The sequence below is a fragment of the Lepidochelys kempii genome, chromosome 4 (genome assembly GCF_965140285.1).
Source record: "Lepidochelys kempii isolate rLepKem1 chromosome 4, rLepKem1.hap1, whole genome shotgun sequence".
NCBI classification, from domain to species: Eukaryota; Metazoa; Chordata; order Testudines; family Cheloniidae; genus Lepidochelys; species Lepidochelys kempii.
Window position 1 is genome coordinate 29,657,627 of NC_136383.1, and position 21,234 is coordinate 29,678,860.

The 21,234-nt window shown below is 40.1% G+C and overlaps 1 protein-coding gene across 1 annotated transcript in view; it reads right to left on the reverse strand.

Moving 5' to 3' along the window:
- PPA2 (inorganic pyrophosphatase 2) overlaps window positions 1–21,234 on the reverse strand; it is a 45,848-nt gene that overhangs the window by 2,729 nt on the left and 21,885 nt on the right. The window contains 4 exon segments of the mRNA XM_073340829.2: window positions 4,288–4,357; window positions 7,089–7,174; window positions 9,395–9,522; window positions 18,147–18,273. Of these exon segments, the coding sequence (XP_073196930.2) occupies window positions 4,288–4,357; window positions 7,089–7,174; window positions 9,395–9,522; window positions 18,147–18,273 (411 nt within the window).

Sequence of the window (21,234 nt, forward strand, 5' to 3'; positions counted from 1 at the left end):
CCTAATTTTCAGTGTGCACTAACATTGGTGCTGAGAAAAAGATAGCACAAGAGATCAGAAAACACCAGAAACTTTCACCATCTACAGACAGTTATAAACTCTGGTGTATGTCTGGCTACAGAATGCCAGGGTAATTTGGGGTATTTCAAATGCTCATACCTACTGCTGTCATACACAGACTGCCTTTTCTGATCTCTCTGATTGTGCCAATTTTACTTGGGGGTAACTCTATCAACTGCAGTGGAACGCTCCTGACTTTCACTAACGTCAGAGCACGGTTAGGCCAACTGTCCTGAAACTCAACTGGCAGAGAAGAGTAAAGTGAGACAAGGAGGAAAGATCAACAAAGTAACACACACTTAAGAGACAGAGAATGCACAAACACACACTCTTAGAAGGCAGTCAACACTGGATACTTAAAAAGAAGGCAGAAACAGAGCAGAAATTAATTCTCAATACTGACAAGTCATTTGAGTCTCAAATATAATGCCTGTAAAATCATAAAGGGTCAGATGCTAACACTCTAAATCATGTTGAAGTCAACAGGTCTACCCATGGAGTAAGGTGTCACCCAACAAGGGTATCAGAATCTGGCCCATCTATAATTATATATGTAGAAGCAGTGCAATAAAGACTTCTTTATCATTTGCTTTTGACTTTGTTCTTAGGCATGGAAATTCTAGGCATTCTACTCTCCGTAAAAATGCAAGAGTTATAGCAACAGAGTATGCCTTTTATTTTTGCAGTTAATATATCTCATGAAAGTAAAAGGTATATACCACCCATCCAATACGAAAATCTTCTCTCTGTAAAATGGGTTAGAAACAAGCATGGCAGCTGTTCCAAAGAGTGCAGGTGACTCAGGAATATGGAAATATGTTTCCAGTTATACTTGTAAGTCAACACAACAATAGCTTTGATTTCTCTTGCTCTTATCCATAAGCCAATGAAAGAAAGTAAAAGTAGAATTTTTTTTTTTTTTTTAAATTTCCAGGTACATGTGAAAAACCCACAGCCATTAAGATGCTGCAGGTGATCTCTGTATACTGTCAGTTGAGCTTGCAAGAGCTGAATGTCTGACAACTGAATCTGGCAATGCAAGACTGTGGAAAAGACACCTGTTTAAAATTTAATATCTAGAATTTGACGTTTTGCTCTCAAGGGAATGTTAAAGGCTGTACTGTTTCCACTTCAGGTTACTTTTGATTGGAAATTACATACATTAAAAATACCAATTAAAACATATTGTGCATTTTACTCAAGGATAAATATATTAAGAGTAACTAGACTAACTAGATTAACAAAAAAAAGAGGGCTGTCGATTAATCGCAGTTAACTCACGTGATTAACTCAAAAAAATCAATCACAATTAATCGCAGTTTAAATTGAACTGTTAAACAGAATACCAACTGAAATTTATAAAATATTTTGGATGTTTTTCTACATTTTCATATATATTGTATTCTGCATTGTAATTGAAATATTTTTGATTGCAGATATTTGCACTGTAAAAATGATAAACAAAAGAAATCGTATCTTTCAATTCACTTCATACAAGTACTACATTGCAATCTCTTGGTCGTGAAGCGCAACTTACAAATGTAGATTTTTTTTTTTTGTTACATAACTGCACTCAAACAAAGCAATGTAAACTTCAGAGCCGACAAGTCCACTCAGTGCTACTTCTTGTTCAGCCAATCGCTAAGACAAACAAGTTTGTTTACATTTACAGGAGATAATGCTGCCCTTTTCTTATTTACAATGTCACCAGAAAGTGAGAACAGGCATTTCCAAGGCACTTTGGTAGCCGGCACTGCAAGGTATTTACGTGCCAGATATGCTAAACATTCGTATGCCCCTTCATGCTTTCGCCACCATGCCAGAGGACATGCTTCCATGCTGATGAAGCTCATTAAAAAAATGTGACTGAACTCCTTGAGAGAAAATTGTACATCTCCTGCTCTGTTTTACCCACATTCTGCCATATATTTCATGTTATAGAAGTCTCAGATGATGACCCAGCACATGTTGTTCATTTTAAGAACACTTTCACTGTAGGTTTGACAAAACGCAAAGAAGGTACCAATGTGAGAGTTCTAAAGATAGCTATAGCACTCGACCCAAGGTTTAAGAATCTGAAGTGCCTTCCAATATCTGAGAGGGACGAGGTGTGGAGCATGCTTTTCAAAATCTTAAAAAAGCAACACTCGGATGCAAAAACTATAGAACCCGAACCACCAAAAAAGAAAATCAACCTCTGCTGGTGGCATCTGACTCAGATAATGAAAATGAACATGCGTCAGTCCGCACTGCTTTGGACTGTTATCAAGCAAAACCCATCATCAGCACAGACGCATGTCCCCAGGAATTGTGGTTGAAGCATGAAAGGACATATGAATCTTTTGCGCATCTGGCACGTAAATATCTTGCAACGCCAGCTACAACAGTGCCATGAGAACGCCTGTTCTTACTTTCAGGTGACATTATAAACAAGAAGCGGGCAGCATTATCTCATGCAAATGTAAACAAACTATGGACTTGCAGGCTCTAAGATTTTACATTGTTTTATTTTTGAATGCAGGGGTTTTTTAAAACATATTTCTACATTTGTAAGTTCAACTTTCATGATAAAAAGATTGCACTACAGTATTTGTATTGGTGAATTGAAAAAATACTTTTTCTTTTGTTTTTTTTTTACAGTGCAAATACTTGTAATTGAAAATAAATATAAAGTGAGCACTGTACACTTCGTATTCTGTGTTGTAATTGAAATCAATATATTTGAAAATGTAGACATCAAAAATATTTAAATAAATGGTATTCTATTATTGTTTAATCACATGATTAATCATGATTAATATTTTTAATCGTGTGATTAATCGTGATTAATTTTTTTAATCACTTCACAGCCCTAAAAAAATCAAAGAAGAAAAACTGTAAAAGGAACAGAAGCAGGGGAGGATCATGGATGATTGGGGTTTAGTAAAACACTACAAAGAAATAATGAAACCATTAAAGAAAAAAAAGAAAGTGAGGAATGAGAACAGGAAGAAAAAAAAAAGTCAAACACATTGGTGGCTACTATAAGACTTTGAGGGAGTTCACTTTTAACTGCTTGTTGCAGATACAATGCCATAGGCACCCATTACAGAGAAATTTATTAGTCCTCAACTAGCTAAAATAAACAGGAATATCTGACTCACCCTCCCAATACATAAAAGGTCCTGGATTTTGCATGACTGATATATTGTTGGTGTAAGCTACTGAAGATATTAGTGTGTATCTTACAAGTAAACAATGAAAAAGTGAGGCAACTAGGAAAGAAGCCTCCAAATATGTATATGTTCTGTATGTCTGGTTTTTGAAAGTAAAAACATTAGCTTTTCCAGACCTTGGTTTTAAGAGGCATGAGGTCTCATTTGACACTTACACTATTGCTATAACTGTGTGCACAAATCGAGCAACTGAGAGAGTTTGAGTTAACCCTAGTTAGTTGCCTATACAGCCACTTGCAACTGCAAAACACCCGATATGCTCATGGGAACGGCCAAAGCAAATACGTGAGAGAAATGTTCGGGGTTTTTTTTGTTAAATCAGGCACTTTACATTTCTTTTCTTTCTTTCTTTCTTTTTTTTTTTTTTGCTTAAGTTGTGGTCTCCAAAATATAACATTTAAATGGAATACTTCTCCAATGACATTTGCACATGCAAGTATCAAACCTGCAGGACATTTTTCTACTTTAAACAGAGAACTCATGTATTTGAATTTTACATTAAAGAATAGCGCCTTGTTCTGAAAATTAACAAGCAGTTAGAAAAACATTTCCCCCTTCCTTGTACAGTGATGCATTTAATTATGCAAGTAGGCAAACAAAGGATCCCCTTAGTGATTAGAGAGTACAGTCAGCTAGTCAACGAGTTTTAGCACTGGGTGGTAACTCATGGCAACAGGGCAGACAGAGAAGACAGCAGGCTAGATATACATAGTCAATCTTGTTATTTAGCATCAGAAGAAATAGCACCATAGAAAATCAGCAAAACAGTAATGAACTTGCCAGAAAACACAATTATTATACTGCAGCAAAAAAGGTTTATATTATAATGGTTATATGTCCCCCATAATCTCTATATTCTACGTTTTATTTTTTAAACCTCACATCTTCGTTTAATGCAAGGACCCACTTTGTCTACCTATATTATTTCAGTGCTGGATTTTTGGATCTTTTGCGAGCATTAGTAACAATTTTTAAAAATAAAAAACTTCCATTAAAAGCATTTTGCCCTTACTGATTGCACAATTAATCTGGCATCCTCTTCGCTGCAACAAAAGGGGCTGTCATGCACCAAAACATTCATACTGAAAAATAAAAATTAATAAGATAGTTAACAATAAAAAAATGGAATATAATAAAACCTACCTATGATAAACAGTCTCTGCAAAGAACCCAAATGTTTATGTCTACTAAGAAGTGAGTAGTCAAAAATGAAGCAACAATAACCAGCATTTTATACATTTAATATTTTACATTTATATAGTTCCTTTCATCCTTAAAAAGATCCCAAAGTTCATGCCATTGTGTCCATTTATAGAGGAGACAACCCTCGGGTAGGGGATCCAATAAACTGACTTCACATCACACTGGTGGCAAAGGAGAAATTTTGATCAAAGACCTGGGGCAAACCTCTGCTCTTTCAAAAAAAGTGTCCAAGATCTTTAATGCTTATGGCGAGCAGATGGGAACATGGAGCCAAATCCTCTGCTGGTGTACATGGCTAAAGTTCCACTGAAGTTAGTGCAGTTGTACCCATCTATACCAGGATTGAATTTGGACTTTGGTTTGTAAGGTCTCATCTAAATTATCTGATCGAATACTATGCAGTTTATCCTATTCCTCAAAGTAAGGCTGTGATTTTTTTTTTTTTTTTATAAATTATACCAACATGTAGCCTAAGTGCTTTGGAATAAAAAAATATGAAGCTCAATATTACCAAGTTATCCAATTATTAACAGAGCTGGACAACCCTAGAGTACAGCGAGACCACCCATTTTTCCAGGAAACATATAGAAGGACTATAATGAATCAGAATTTGCATTACATGTTTGGTTAATGGCAGGCACCCATAGTATTAAAAGAGGACCAGGCAAAACATTCACACCCTGTAGGTTCTGTGCTGACAGTATTTGCACTGCAAATCCGCTCAGCGAGCTTGACAACAGGCCATTTAAATGTGTACCAAGCCAAAACCTGGTATTTAATGGCAGTTGAGCCTTCAAGAGGACTAACTACTTAAAAAACGTAACATTTTAAAGAATTTATGACAAAACTTTTAAAAACGCATATATACACAGTTACATATCAATATACACACATATCAGATTACGAGCAATACGGGGCCCCATTCAGCAAAGCACTTAAGCACATGCTTAATTTTAAGCTGTGCTTAAGATCACACTGATATCAATACTTAACTTTAACCACATGCTTAAACACTTTGCTGAATTGGAGCCATATTCCCACTTCCCAGATTCCAATGAATCTTTGCATGCCATGGCTTACATCATAACAGTTCACTCTGTAGGGTCAGAAGGGTTGGGTGAGGGCCATGCAATATCCTGGCAAACAGCTAACCATTTCATTACTCCTATGCTTTGATTGTGACACTGACTTAATGTATTCTAAGGGTGCCTAGACATTGATTGAGTGCCCATTACTTTAGATCAATGAACAACACCATAGTTATGTTAATATGCACAAATATACCCTGCTACCTTCTGATATCTCACTGAATTTTCTTATACAGTTAATGGAAAAACTGCAAATAGTTCCAGTTGCAATGTAAGCCATTAGATACACCTAGAGACTCAACCAAATAAAATAGCAATAAATCTCTGTTTAATTTTGTTTTTCGTTTTTACCAGTTTACAGTATATTTAAACAAAGCGTGTTAAACACAACTAATATTAAGAATGGTATCACTCAACAGCGATCACATCTTGCCAACGAAGATGATTTGGTGACTAGCTTCTAACGCAAACCCAGCCAGTCCAAAAAGAACGCTGGCTTGGAGAACTGGGGTCAATTTCTGGCTCTGCCACAGACTTCCAGTGTGACTTTGGGCAAATCACTTAATCTCAATGTGCCTCAGATACCCCATCTATAAAACAGAGATAACAATACACTTGTTCTCCAACTCTCTGACTGTGTCCTATTTAGGCTGTTGAGCTATCTGGGGCAGGGAATGTCTCTCACTATGTGTCTGTGCAGCACATTGGGGCCCCAATCTCAGTTGGGGACTCCTGGTTCTGCTGCAAAACAAATAATAATAATAGTATGGAACAAATGATAGGCAGAGGATGCATTAGGGCTTTGTACGGAATATGGAGGCTCTCAGGGAAATCCCAAACAGTGTTATGGAAGAAAGGGAAATTCAAAATTGAGGACTAACTTGACAACTTAATTCCCTTGTTGTATTTAAAAACTGCAGGAATTTTAGAACAGAAGCTGATCATAAATACATCTACAGTGATACACAATAGGGTGGTCAGGACAAAATGACAGCAATAACTCTGCTTTTCCTTAGGTTAGGTTACTATCTTTAACATTTTAAAGAATTCATAAATTTCATTTTACAGTGTAACTGTGTAACGTCACCATACTAAATGGCTAACACAACCCTAACCTTCTTTCTCCAGCTTAAAGTGAATACTTTTAATTAAATAATTTCTAAATATTAACAAGCTACACCTGGCTATATTATCAAATTACATAACAGGACATGTTCAAAGAAATTCAAAATGATCAGTATTGTGCAAAAAGCAACAGATTACACAGTAACTGGTTTTTGAGCTTTTACTAAAGTTTATTTATAAATAATCTGCAGGACTCAGATGATCAATATATATTTTCTGAGCAGTTTCCAGTAAACCCTGTGTAGTTACCATGCAAGAGCAATTATCTATCAGGATGCTGTAAAAACAGAAACGTTACTGCCACCTCAAAACAAAAAATGTAAGTGGTTCATACACAGCTACCACACTGACAGAATGAATACAATACAAATAGGAATAGCTTTGAATGGACACTTACCATTTTATAGCACCTCTGTCAGCCTTTTTATGAAGCAAAGCTTTCCAGTATTCATGGGTGGATTTAATAATTTCAACAGCAAAATCCTAGTTTATATCAAGAAAAAGTTTTGAGATATAAAAAGCTACTAAATACATTCCAAATAATTAATTTATTAAAAAATGCAATTTCACAAGATATATTTTCCAAAACTTTTAATAAGGCTTCACGGGAGGCTCCCTACAATCACACTTTTCTAAGGTAAGAAACAGACCTCACTACCCACCAAATAAATTGGCATCACATTGAGGATACTTTTTGGTTGGTGGCCAGACACAATAAGGAGAATTCATGAAAAATGACATCAGTGTATGTGTACAGGAATAAATCATCATATTCTACATGTGTAGCTACAGATGTAGTAACATTGTATGATGCATTATTATTTGAGAAACACATGATCCTGTTATTAAAGATTGTATTATAACGCATACACACAGGGATCAAAGTTAATGTTGCACATGCAGCAATATATTGGTATTTCCCGATTTGATTGCTTAACCATCCAACCTTAGTGTTGCATTAACGCGGTATATTAATTGCCTAGTTTTGTTTGGTGTGGAATTTAATTTCTTGTTGGTGTTTTGTTGCTGTTAAAAAGGGAAATACGGGGAGGAAATTAAAAAGCTTCAAAAAATTTTTAGTTTTAGACTTAACAGCTGTATGGACTAACACACACTTGCAGACAGAGCATGCATATTTCATAATTGGACTAGGTGGCTAGATACCACTGAGATGTTGCCACCCTTCACCTAGGGTGACCAGATGTCCAGATTTTATAGTGACTGTCCCGATACTGGAGGCTTTTTCTTATATAGGCACCTATTACCCCCACACTCTGTCCCGATTTTTCATACTTGCTATCTGGGCACCCTATCTTCACCAGTGCCACTGGAACATTTTGGGGAAGAGTAACTCTTTTACATCCTGTATCAGAGGGGTAGCCATGTTAGTCTGTAACCACAAAAACAATGAGGAGTCCGGTGGCACCTTAAAGACTAACAGATTTATTTGGGCATAAGCTTCCGTGGGCATCCACTTCTTCAGATGCATGGAGACATGCATGCACGTCTTTTACATCCTGAGTCTCTGGAAACAAATGAAGCGCATCCAAGTTGGTCAGGGGGTGAGTATTCAGTGCGAACTCTGACCCAAAATTCCAGCAGTTTTGGCTGCAGCTTTGTTCAAGCCTCACTGAATATGCTTTGCAAAGTCTGTACTTAACAAAGGCAGACAGTGGAGGAGCTGGCAACAGAGTTTTGGGTTGTCTGCCCTTGTAACACTGGGTATTTTCCACCAGGCTAATGATTCATTTTATGGAGAAGAGTAATAAGAGGATCTTTACACCCAGAAAACATTGGAAAGTTTGTTTGGGTTGGTTAGTAGCCATTTTATAGCTGAGACAGTTTATAGCCAATTTGTGTACAGGCATCATTTCTCTGGAACCCATTTATAATGCTTAGGGAAAAAATCCCTCTATAGATTGTGCATAATATGTGATTTTCAAAACATTTAAAACTCAAATCAAACCCAATTTCACCTGGAAAAAGGTCACAGTGAGCACAGTCTCTACAGTGAGCGCTATTCCCATGTCCACTGCACTTCCAATCATCAGCTATTTTAGCCACAGGTGTCAAAAACTCATGAGAATTTTTCTTAAGATGAGAAAAGATCTTAGTCTTGAAGACAAAAACTGCTGAAACATTTTTACTCAAAATTACCAAAAAAATTCACTTCAGAGCAAAGACCAAGCATGGAAAAGTCTGCAACCTACTGCTTCTTTTAAAATATACAGTCTTGCAAAACTGTCATGAAGATTTGCCAGTCTATGCTCAAAATCTATTCCCCATTTCTTTCCTACGATGACAAAGATACTGAAAAGACCCATATGCGTGTGTGTAAATCTCAACAGGAGTGGGACCTAATATTTTTCCCACTTGTTCAAAAGCCATTATTTTCTTGAGATATGTTTAATTTTGCAAGTTTGCCTAAATATCCACACAGACAAAAATACAACTATTCAAAATTCTCTATATGGATTAAGGTTTTCATTTTACAAACACATGAATATAAGCCGAATAAAGTTCTGATGTTTGATAATATATTCCTACTCCCTCCATACTGCATTTAAAGAATGCTGACTTAGCTTTATTCCATTATGATGGACCAACCACTTCCTTGCAAGCAATTCCAAAAAATCTAGGATATATCATTCCAAAAACCACACATGCCAGCAAGATGCATCTTTAAATCCATATCATCTTCACCTTGTCTTTAAACTCTCCATTAAAAGCAAACTGATTTTCCGGTTTGTCATCTGGGACCTTATAGAATCGGAACCACTCAGCTGTAGCCTCAAGATAACCCGGTTTGTGTTTCTTGACATCATCAATATCTGTAGGTATATATAAAAAAAAAGTATCACCTTTTTACTCACAGTTTTGGCAACATCAATTTTTAGAAGTCTTGTAAAATATTTGCAAGCAATTTGATTTCAGTGAATTCTTTCAAAGTCATCAGGGAATTTCAGTTTCTTCCTCAGTTGCACATAGTTGATGTTTTATGATTTCACCACCACACTAAAATAGATAAGCCAGGCACCTCCCAGTCTTCATTAATTAAGACCCATAGGCCCAATAAATAAAATGACCACCTTTATAGCAGGTGGGGAAGAAAATTCCATATTTATAGGCTTTCATCTCACTAGGTACCTCATGAGAGAGACTTGGATTACTTTATACATTTTATTTCCCAGCAACTGTGTCACTGCGTCTTTTTGATAATGGAAAAATAATTGGCAAAAACAATTTTAGCTCACGGATTTTAAACTAGCACCTGAAAACAAAGTATAAACTTGGTGTAGCAAAGGAAAACACAAAATGTATATTAAAAACACACCTGACAGCACATATTACCTCTGAATTTGGCCCATTAGATACAGAAAAGGTAAATGCTTCTAGCATTAAGTATTCTAACACCTACTGCTAGTTACTTGTGCTAACACATTCTACCCTTACCTCTGCAGGTGCAGAGCACCTGGCAGCAGAATGAGAAAGTTCCTGCCGTGCAAGCATAGGACAGGCCATGAAGAGGGATGCATGCCCTTGGCAGAGCATGATGAATTTGGAAAATGGCTGTACGACTTATGAATTCTGGTTGTTATTGTGAAACTGTATTATGAAACATTTCTGTAACATGAGTGCCTGTATGTATACGGACCCATCACTGCTGACAGGTCCTGTAGCAGATACAAATCAGACAAGGACAATGGGAAATATTTAGCAGACCTGAAGAAGATTTCTATGTAAGTTTGAAAGCTCAATTCTCTCTCACCAACTCAAGTTGGTCCAATAAGATTATCTAGGAATGCCAAGTTGGTCCAAAAAGATTATCTCACTCCCCTTCTCTCTCTAACATTAACAATGGTACTTAGACCTCACAAAAGTTATACTAAAGACAGCTGCATCCATAAAAAACCAGTTTTAGTTTAACTCCTTGAAGGAGAGGGGTGAGGTCAGCGCAGTGGAAAGTTACCCGAAAGATAGAACAAAGGAAGCCAGACGGGTTTATAGCAAGCCAGACAAGAAGCAGCTGCTTGGGCAGGAGAGGATAAGGTCACACAGTATGTGGTGGCCTCATGTGGCAGAGGAGCCCTACCTGCTTTATTGAGTCCTAATCGTCCCAAGGACTCTGAACAACGCAACTAGGTTAAATTACGAAGGATGAATATAAACAAACACCACAAACACGTAGGGACAAAATTAGAAGGCCAAGGCACAAACCAAGATTAAACTAGCTAGAGGCATAAAAGGTAACAAGAAAACAGTCTACAAATACATTAGAAACAAGAGGAAGATCAAGAACAAGGCAGGCCCATTGCTCAATGAGAGGTAGAAAGAGAACAGAAAATGTGGAAACAGCAGAAGTGATAAATGACTTTTTTGTTTCAGTATTCACCAAAAAGGTTAGTAGTGATTGGAAGTCTAACATAGTGAATGCCAGTGAAAATGAGGCAGGGTCTGAGGCTAATAGGGAAAGAACAAGTTAAAGAAGTACTTAGACAAATCAGATGCCTTCAAATCTCTTCGAGATTTCCTGGGGAAACATCCGAGTCATTAGAGATTATCCTCAAAAACTCATGGAAGATGGGAGGCATTCCAGAGGACTAGAAGAGGGCAAATATAGTGCCCATCTATAAAAAGAGAAATAAGGACAATCTGGGGAACTACAGACACCACTGAATTTCATGGCCCATGACCGTCAGTAAAGGCACCTGGGCTAGCTTGGCTTCTCCTCCTTGTTTCCACTTTCTCTAATAGGCTCCAGAAGCAGTTGGAACTGAACAGTAACATAAGCACCATGTGATTATTCAGCAATTTTAATTTTTTTTTTATTACGTTTTTCTTCTTAATTTGGGGAAGTGTTACAATCCGTAAGTCCTGTTGTTGTAAAGCCAGCACTCAGCCACAGGTAACCTCCTGTGGGCCTCATTACTCAACTGCAACCCACCCTAGTCACTTAAGAGACATCATGGTCAAGCTGGAAAGAAAGCCTGTTCAGTCCACTGAAAACTAAGAGGATGACAGCTTCCACACAGGACTTGGGAGGTGGATGTAAAGTGTGTGTGTTGGGGGGGAGGGGCGGGGTGGGGAGAGAGCAGCGAAAGGAGGAGAATTCACAGGGTTCCGATAAAGGAGCAGAAAAACAGGAAGAAAGGATAGCAGGTGCAGTGATTTAATACACTAGTCTCTAGAACCTGGGTTTCACATCTGTATTAGAATAAAACAAATAGGAGTCAATTAATTTCTGCCTTCCCCACATCACAGTCATTAGGTGCCATACTCTGGTACTGGCTATGTACACATGGTCTCCATTGAAACTATGTATTCAGGCTGAAGTCAAAGGGAACTAAACGTGTGTAGAACAACAAATGTATAGCCCAATATAATTTGGTCCTATGTATCGGTATTGTCAATCTCTGCTCAGAAGAGGCCCAGGATGCGAATGCCAGGAGCCTTGCAGGTCACACACTATTAACATGCATTAACACCAGTATGGGGGTGTGATTTCTGCATATTGCCTGTATGCATTTTCCAGGTCCACCTTCATAAGCATCAAAGGTGACCCCAGGGTTAAAAAAGCAGATGAAAAAAAGTCAGCTGTTATTACAGTGAGTGTAAGCAGCTTGGTTTGAATAAGGGAAATCTCTAGAGGCCAGCAGAAATGGCTACGGCTTTGCTTTTTGTCAAAGGACAGAGCCAATGAAAATGCGGCTCCCAAGTCTATCGGGCCTTACAAAAGGAAACGATAAAAACGTTTGTAGAAAACTACCATTTTTAGTATAACAGATGCTGTTTCTTGCAAGCAAAGCTAAAGCAACATGCTTGCAACAAGCTTTCTAAACAAGGTCTGTGGGAAGAGAAGACATATGTTTTTAATAACATCTTATAAACATTTACAGGAAGCAGCAGCTACACTCCATATAAAGGCATTTGTTGTATTTTCTGCAGCAAGGGGGGAAAATCAGCCCTGGTACAGACAATTAATTTCTTTATGTTGAATGCTTACACAAATTCCCAACAAAAGCTTTCATGGGCCTCTTCTGCATATAAATATACCCTTACGTACAGAAAGGGAATATACACAGTACATGATACCAAGAAGTGCAATATACTTCATCATTCAGCGATTGACCCCATAACTCAAAACTGACTTAAAGCCACCACATATGGTCATCACCTATAATTAATAAAAACAACCCAAGACACTGCCCATTGCTATGTATTATGTTTATAAACAGCAGAGAGCATTTTTCAGGGGGGGAAAGAAGGGTGCTGATATTGTACAGTAACTATACAATGCGTTATTAATATACCAACATTGACAGAAATTATTTACAGATATGTATATATACAGGCATCATTCCAATGACCAACAGAATAAAACCAACTGGCCAAGATTTCCAAAAATAACCAGTGATTTTGGGTTCCTTGGTTTTTATGTGCCAACCTTGAGACACCTTTAAGGGGCCTGGATTTTAGAGGGTAAGTGTTCAATACTTTCTAAGAGCATCTGTAAGACACCTCAAACCCAGTACCCCAAATCACTAGTCACTTTTAAAGCTCTTGGCCAGTATGAATCTCATTTTAGGGCTTTGTAATTGGGGCTAAACATAATCATGCCCAAATATTTCTCTGAGTTTGCAGGAAAGGTAAATTGGTCCTGATCTGTATTTGAACTTCAATACATAAATTAAATCCCACTATGAGACAAGTGATCAAAAACATTTTCCATTTCAAGAATTTGACTCTCTTCTTGGCCAAGATATTACACAAAGTTCAGGCCTGCTTTAGAGATTCAAGAGTGGGGGAACCAAATTTTAGATCCACATCCAGACCCACGTCCTTGTTTTTAAATTGCTTCACTGAGTCCAGCAACGGTTATCTGGCTACCAGCTGCCTGGGCAAAAAATGGTGCTCAGGTATGTAAAGGGCAGAGTTAAACCGAAGCTAATTATATTAAAACAGGTGGTTCTTCCCTTGCACCAATGAAAATTTTCAAGTTAAACTTTTTAACTTACGCACACACTTAAAAAGCCAGTGTCTGAACTGCAGCTCGATTTGAAACAGGAATTGTCCCCACCCCTTCCAATATTAACAGTTGTAATTTTACAGCCCCAACATAATGCATAAAGCCCAGCCCTTTGAAACTGTGCCTGCTTAATCCCCAATGAAATTAATGGGAGTTGATGCCAAGCACCTCTCAAGCCCCATATCGTACCATTCAGGTATTGCAAATGCAAATTACAGCTTTTTCATTGCTCTATATGAGAGAGTTCTAGGCACAGTTTCCAGTTTAAGCAATATTTATCAATAAATGCCTGCAGAATTGGAGGCCTCTATATTGGGAGGACTCTGTATAAACAATGGGAAATGCTCAGAAAATGCTCTGCTTTAAATTCTGTTTTGGAAATCAATTGCAGTTATGAGAATGATCAAAAACCCAGATGGGGAAATACGATGTACCTGGTGCGTGTTTAAATCAGTAAGAAAAAAATTAATATACAGCACAAGCTCAGGACAGGATTTTCAAGCATTTAGCACTTTACTGTCCCTAAATTATTTTTTTTCCAGATTTACCATAACTAAACTTTTAATATAAAGTGGCCTGAGTCACCCAAGCAAAAAAAACCTAAACATTTTTCACAAATGTTAGCACAACAAAAAAGACTGACCAGATGTTGTTCAGACTTCTGAAGGGGACAAAGAAGACAGGAAAGGTCCTTGCTGGGCAGAGACCAAACATAAGAACTCTCAACCAAATCAGAAATATTAAGTGAATAGTAGAAACTGACTGATGCCACTGCCATAATGCAATGATATCAGCTTGTCAGTTATTAGAAGAGGTTTCTTAGTTTTATCAACAGCTACTGTCCATTTGAATAAATAAAAAGTCTCATGGGGTGGAGGGAAAACAAGTATAAAGGGACATACTGTACTGCACATTCCACCAGATTTGTTTATTTTCAGAATGAAGAGGGATTCCTGTTAACCACTGCAAGCTACAGTTATGTTTTGTTTAAACTAAATGGGGGACTTCCCCTCCCCCCCAAACCTTGGACTACTCAAACAATCTCTGAAGTGACCATTTCTTATATTTAAGAAATGTTTTCCCTCTTCACCCTCTGATTGTTAGGTGGACGCGTCTCAGGGTATGCCTACACAGCAACCAGACACCGGCAGCTGGCCCAGGCCAGCCGACCCAGGCTCATGGGCTTGGGCTGCAGAGCTGCTGCACTGCAGTGTAGATTTCTGGGCTAAGGCTGGAGCCCGAGCTCTGTGATCCTCCCATCTTGCAAGGTCCCATAGACCAGGCTCCAGCCCGAGGCCAGAAGCCTACACAGCAATGCAACAGCCCCAGAGCCCAAGCCCCGCAAGCCGGAGTCAGCTGGCATGGGCCAGATGCAGGTGTGTGCTTGCTGTGTCAACATACCCTCAGAGTTGTGTATTTTCCATCTGTCAAGCTGCCCTGCAGTGGCTCAAGAGCGGAAGTACCAACTTCAGGGCAGACTGTTAGGAACCAGGGCACAAACCCCCAGTTGGTTGTGAGTTCTATGCCTAAATTTCACCAACCAATCGTCAAGCGTGAACTCCTCAGACACTATAACAATCTCAACATGGAGTCACAGACATTCCTCTTGAGTACTTTCTGATTTGCCACCCAGGTTAGCCTACCTCTGTGACAAATGTGCCCTTACCCCAAGGATCACAGCAATATTCAGGTTACTCTCAGTCCTAAAAGACCAGCCACTTACCCCAGGCCAATTGCACGTAGGATCTCACACCAAAGGCAGTTTATTAAAGGACTGGCTATTCGTGCAAATATATTCTCTAATGAAAATCTGTGTGCGCGCACACATCACATGCCACAGTTCATAGTTTTTGGTTTTGTTTAAAAAAAAAGAGAGATAAATAGTCTATTTCCAAATAAATTGGAGTTCTGTCACCAACGTATCCAATCCTTTAGGGCAAGAATGTTACTCAACAAAATAAAACCAGATTTAAGACAGCACTAGTGCACTAAGTATTAAACAGTGGCTCAGTTTTTTTCTATATTTTACATTTGTCATACTAAACTATTTCTTAATCACTTTAAGTTATGGTCAAAAAAAATTATAAGAGATTAAAAAAGAAAAACCGTTGTCTAAAAATATATCACTAATTGCTTGTCAAGATCACTTAGCCAGCCACCAAGTGGTTCTTATTTATTACAAAATATATATGGATACCCACTGAACATTATGGAACGTTGTAAACTTGGGTGCAAACATTGAGGGCAACTCCACAGATCTTAGTTCCTCTGAGAAAGAGGTGGGGAAGACGACAGAGATGCTCTCAGATAACTGAATCTCAAATCATTTAGCCCTTCTTACAAGTTGTGCCTTTCTATTTACAAGCAACTACAGTGTGGCTAGCTGAAGCTTCAAAGTCATTTCTAAGGGCTGTCAGACGTTCTGATCATGGGGGCAAGGTCCATGGGAAAAAGCAAGGTGTCACAGCCTTCAAACTAAAAGCAGATGGAAAGAGGATCTATGTGCTACAGCTGTCACCTGAAAATCCAGGGCTAGTGATGAATCCAAGATAACCGTGTGACTATGAACCATACCAGCAAGCCCCTTAGGCAGAAGGCACACTAACATCACCTATCCATTCATGTAAATGCTTCCTTATGCCATTAGCATTAGTTCTGTCTCATCCAGATTGAACCACTTTGCTCACTGCAAAAGCAAAGAGTTAAGTATCTGGTTTTGATGAAAAAAGAGTCATAGATCAGAGTGTCATCTTCACACTGATGAAGCTGCAGGCTGAGACATCTCACTGCTTCCCTAAACTAAACTTATGGATCTCTGTAACAAACACACAGTATGAGAAGGCAGAAAACACTCTGCTGAATTGATCTGCCTCAGTGATTTTACTAGCCTAAGAGCTTCCTTATCCTTTCATCACAGGTAATCTGTAAATCATGGTGACCTGTGGAAACAATGAAAAGGGGAGGGCCATCTAGGTAGCGGCCCACTGATGCAGATAACAACTTGCCTTAATATTGTATTCAGCCACCAGGAAAATGGTTCAATGGCTGAGCAGCATAATTCCTCAGACATCTAGAACTCTATTGGACACATCCGTTACTGCAGACCGACCATTAAAAAGGGCGCTATCCCAACAAAAGGATAAGCCCTGACCTCGAGTACCTGAGAGTACATAGGATATTTAGCCTCAGAACATAATTATTACCTTGACAAAGATTGTCCACCACTTGCACAAGATTTTAGCCCTTGGATTCCCAATGATTTTATTTTTAAGAATGAAGTCCTGTTAGCTACAGGATAGGTATGGCACAAACACAGATTGAACCGCTGAGACCACATGCTTAACTCTTCTGAAGGGAACACCTGCAGGAATGGGAAGGTAATCCAGTTACCATGCCACTTTAAAGCAACCCTGCCAAGCTGAAATCTAGCCAATTTGTAAAAAATAAGTTAAAGGTCATTTCAGGTGCTAAACCTGCCTTGGAGTCCTGCCACCCATTTTTTGTGGCTACACAATCACACTTTTTTTTAGTATTTTTTTTCCTCTGTTACTGTGCAAAGGATCCAAACAAAACAAACCAGTGGATGAATGGCTATTAGGGAGGCAAACTAACAATACTGAAAGTAAACACTGAAACTAATTTTTTCTTTTCATTTCTTTCAGCAACAGTTCAAACTATTTCACAGATGCAAGTAAAAGCTTTTCAGACAAATGTGATTTTATTTTTTTTAAGTTAGATGTGTTCCTTTAATCTCTACCTTCCCTCTGCTGACACGAACGTCAATTTGATTTTGAATGTGAACTACAAAAAGCTAAAATGAGCCCACCAACTAATTTCACACGTGCAACAATTCTCAATTACTTGGGAATCAAGTTGTCAAAATCCTGTAGGACACTTTGAAAATGTAGGGGCATCTTCAGAGTGCAAAACTATACCTACCCAAATACCATAAACAAAAAACCCTCATACAGCCAATGGAAATTAGGGCTGTTCGAAGTAAATAACATTTGCAAGGGTTTAAACTTTATAATTTTCCCAACTACTTACTAAGGTAATCATGTTTCAAAAATCATATTCTCCCACACAAGGTTCTGTGTATGACAGGTCATTTAAGGATGTCCGGAGATAGCTGTTAGCCTTCCTAAAGCTTACTGTGAGATACGTACATGCATTCCCTAAAGAAGATGTTTAATACATGCTTCCTTTTCTTTAGGCTGTCTGCCTTGCCTCATCCTTTGTGTGTAAATGTCAGAGACCACTCTATTGGCCATGCAATTAAAAGCAAGGTGCAAATATTTAAATCTGGAGCTGCACAGTTAGTAATCTAGGCCACACTTCTGTATTACCAATTCCAAGTTCTAGGTTTATCCTATTCCTCAAAGTTCACTTGCTGAAATGGATGGTTTGAGGACAGGTAAAGATACTTGCCATGAATTTTCTGGGCTTCTGGGTCATCCACACTGATGGCAATAATCTTCCAATCGGTCTCTCCTTCATCAATAAGAGCCATAACTCCAAGAACCTTTACCTGAATGATCTCACCAAGAGAGTGTACCTGAAAGCACAGCAGCACAATTCCTGTCTCAGTAAGGTATAGAAAAGGCTACACAGTCACAACCTCTTTGTTTTCCTCTAACAGACCAAAAAGTTGTTCTTCTCTTTCAACTCTGCCACATTCCTGTCCAGAGTTTTACTTCCCGTCCCTAACAGATTCCCAGGCCCACTTGTCCCTCTCCAGTCTTTTCTCACCTTTGATTCTCTCTTCCATCTCTCTGTGCAGGATCTCAGTAATTTCTTCAAGGAGAAAACTGACATGTTCTAGCAAGAATTTTCTTCCCTTCCCTCTATATTTACCCTAATCTGTGATCCAGAGGCACCACTCATTCATCTTCTAATCCCTTCTACCTATCGCTCCTGTCCCCATCCCAAGTCCTCATCTCTTCTCTCACTCTCCTGGCTCCTTTCTCCTAGCCTTCAAACATACACCTATCTCCACACTCTACATTCACCCTGGCTTCTCCAAATAGCACCTCCTCTCTCTCCTCTTCTTTTCCTCCAAGCCCCATGAGTGTGAGGTTTCTTCCTGCTGCAGCAATTTCCTCTCTTCCAATTCCTTCTTGGATCCCTTGTAATCCAAATTCAGGTTCCTCTTCTCCACTGGCACAGCCTTTACTTAGGTCACTATCAATCAGTCTCCTTCTGGCATAGTCCCAGGGGCATCTTCTGCAAACTCATTCTCCTTGATCTATCCACCACCTTTAGCGCAACTGATTATTGTTACCTCCTTTCCTAACTCTGTGGACTTTCAGAATTTTTCTTCCTCCATGTTGTTACCACCTTACCACTCCAAATGATCCTTCGGAGTCTCCTTCTCCACCCATCCCAGTCAACATCCCATAAGCGCTACATAGACCCTCTTTCCTTTCTCATCTCTAGATGGCCTCAACCTACCATCTCTAAACAGGTAACTCCCAAATCTGCCTTTTCACCTAATCTATCCCCCTCACTCTAGTCTCACATCTTTGTTTTTCTGTCTCGTGTTCCTAGGTTTCCCATGGCAATTCAAGTTCAACATGGGAAAAAGAAAAAAAAAGTTGTCTCTTTTCCATCGCCATTAAGAATTGCACTGCCCCTGTGAGTTATTCAAGCCCTAAAACCTGCCATTTTTATCTCCTCTTGTCTCTCTCATCCAACACGCAAGCTTTTGTGAAATCCTTTTTTCCCCTCTCCAAAACTCACCATTTCATAGAGTTTAAGGCCAGAATGGACCACCAAGTCCTACGAAAGGTCAGATTAGATTTTACAGGCCACCACTACCCTCACACAAAACCCAACAACTGAAATTAGACCCCAGTATTACAGCCCACAGAAGACTAGATTATTGTGTGCCCCAGGCAAATGCAAGGGACCAAGGTACACCAGTGCCCAATGCTCCCACAATGGCAGTGAAATGATTAAGTGAGATATAACCTTATAATCCAGGCAAATGAGTTATACCCACACTCACTGTAGAGGAAGCTGAAACCCCGCCCTCCCCAAGATCAGTGCCAATCTGAAAATTTCTTCTCAACCCCACATATGGCCATCAGTTAGACCCTGAGCACGTGAGCAACAAATAGCCAGCCAAGAACCTGAGAGAGATAGTGAGAGAGAGAATCACTGGTGCCGCCTCAGAGCTCTGGCCTGCCCCATCCAATGTGCCACCTCCAGCCATGACCATCCCTGATTATTCAGAAAAAGAAGATAAAAACACTTTCAGAATATTTGGGAGGCAGAGGGGGGAATCCCTTCCTGACCCCCTGCCAGAGGCCAGCTGAAACCCTGAAGCATGAGCTTTTAGGAATATAAGACATAAACCTGAAGTGAGCCCCAGGGTTTTTAAACCCCTCCCTATTAACACAAGCAACCCTCAGTTTCCTCTCAGATTCTAACAACAGAACCTTGCCCATACTTTGGCAGGGCCGGCCTCTGGGGTGGGCCATTCGGGCCCCCGCCCAGGGCAACCCACCAAAGAGGACGACATGTGCAGGGTTTGGATTCCCACCTGACCTGCTGAGGGCCAGCTGGGCTGGCGGCAGGCAGGCAGCAGCGCTGGAGAGGAGGCAAGGGGGAGAGACCCAAGCTGCAGAGGGCAGTTGGACAACCAGCCATCGAGCCAGGTGATCAGGTGACTCCTCCAGAGCAGAGGTTTCCCTCTTCCCCGCTGTTCTGCGTGTGTAGCTGCTGCTGTTCCTGTCTCCCCCCACCCCCTTTCTCCTGCCCGGAGCTGCCCTGGCCACTCCGGACAGGGAGCATCCTGCTGTCTACTGGGGGCTGATGTCAGGGCATCCCCCTCACCTGTGCACCGGATTTCCACTGAGCTGGGGTGATGGGACAGGGGGAAATCTGTGTGTGCGCTGCTGCCTCTCTGGGTCCAGAGCTGCTGGCGGCTGCATGTCTCTGAACACAAGCCTTCAGGCTCCTGACAACTGAGTGCTTTCTTAAAGAGACAGCGCACTCATACACTCAGGCACACACACACTCCCTTCAACACAACACACACTGTGTCACACACACACACACACACACAATCTCTCTCTCCTCTCCTCCCCCCCCCCCGACCCCCAACACACACAACACCAGGGCTCCCTGCATTCAGGTCACTTCCTCACCTGGGCTGTGCTGAGGCATCAGCAGCTGCTGCTCTCCTGCCGTCTCCTTATTCAGCCAGGGGGGGCATGGGGCAGAGGAGCAGCAGTCCAGTGGGAGAGCGAGCAGCAATGCCAGCTGCTTTGTGCATCCAGGTCAGTTTCCCCACATGGATACAGGACGGGGATGCAGGGCTTATGGGAGCAGGAGGCAGGAGTGACGTGGGCACAGTGAAACAGTTGGGGCGCAGGGGATAGGAGTGAAGGGGTGCAGGGACTAGGGGCACAGGAGGGGAATGCAAGGGTTGGGGTGAGGGGGTATGCACAGTGTAGGAGTTTAGGGGAGCAGGAGGGAGGTACAGGCATTAGGGGTGAAGGTGGCACAGTGC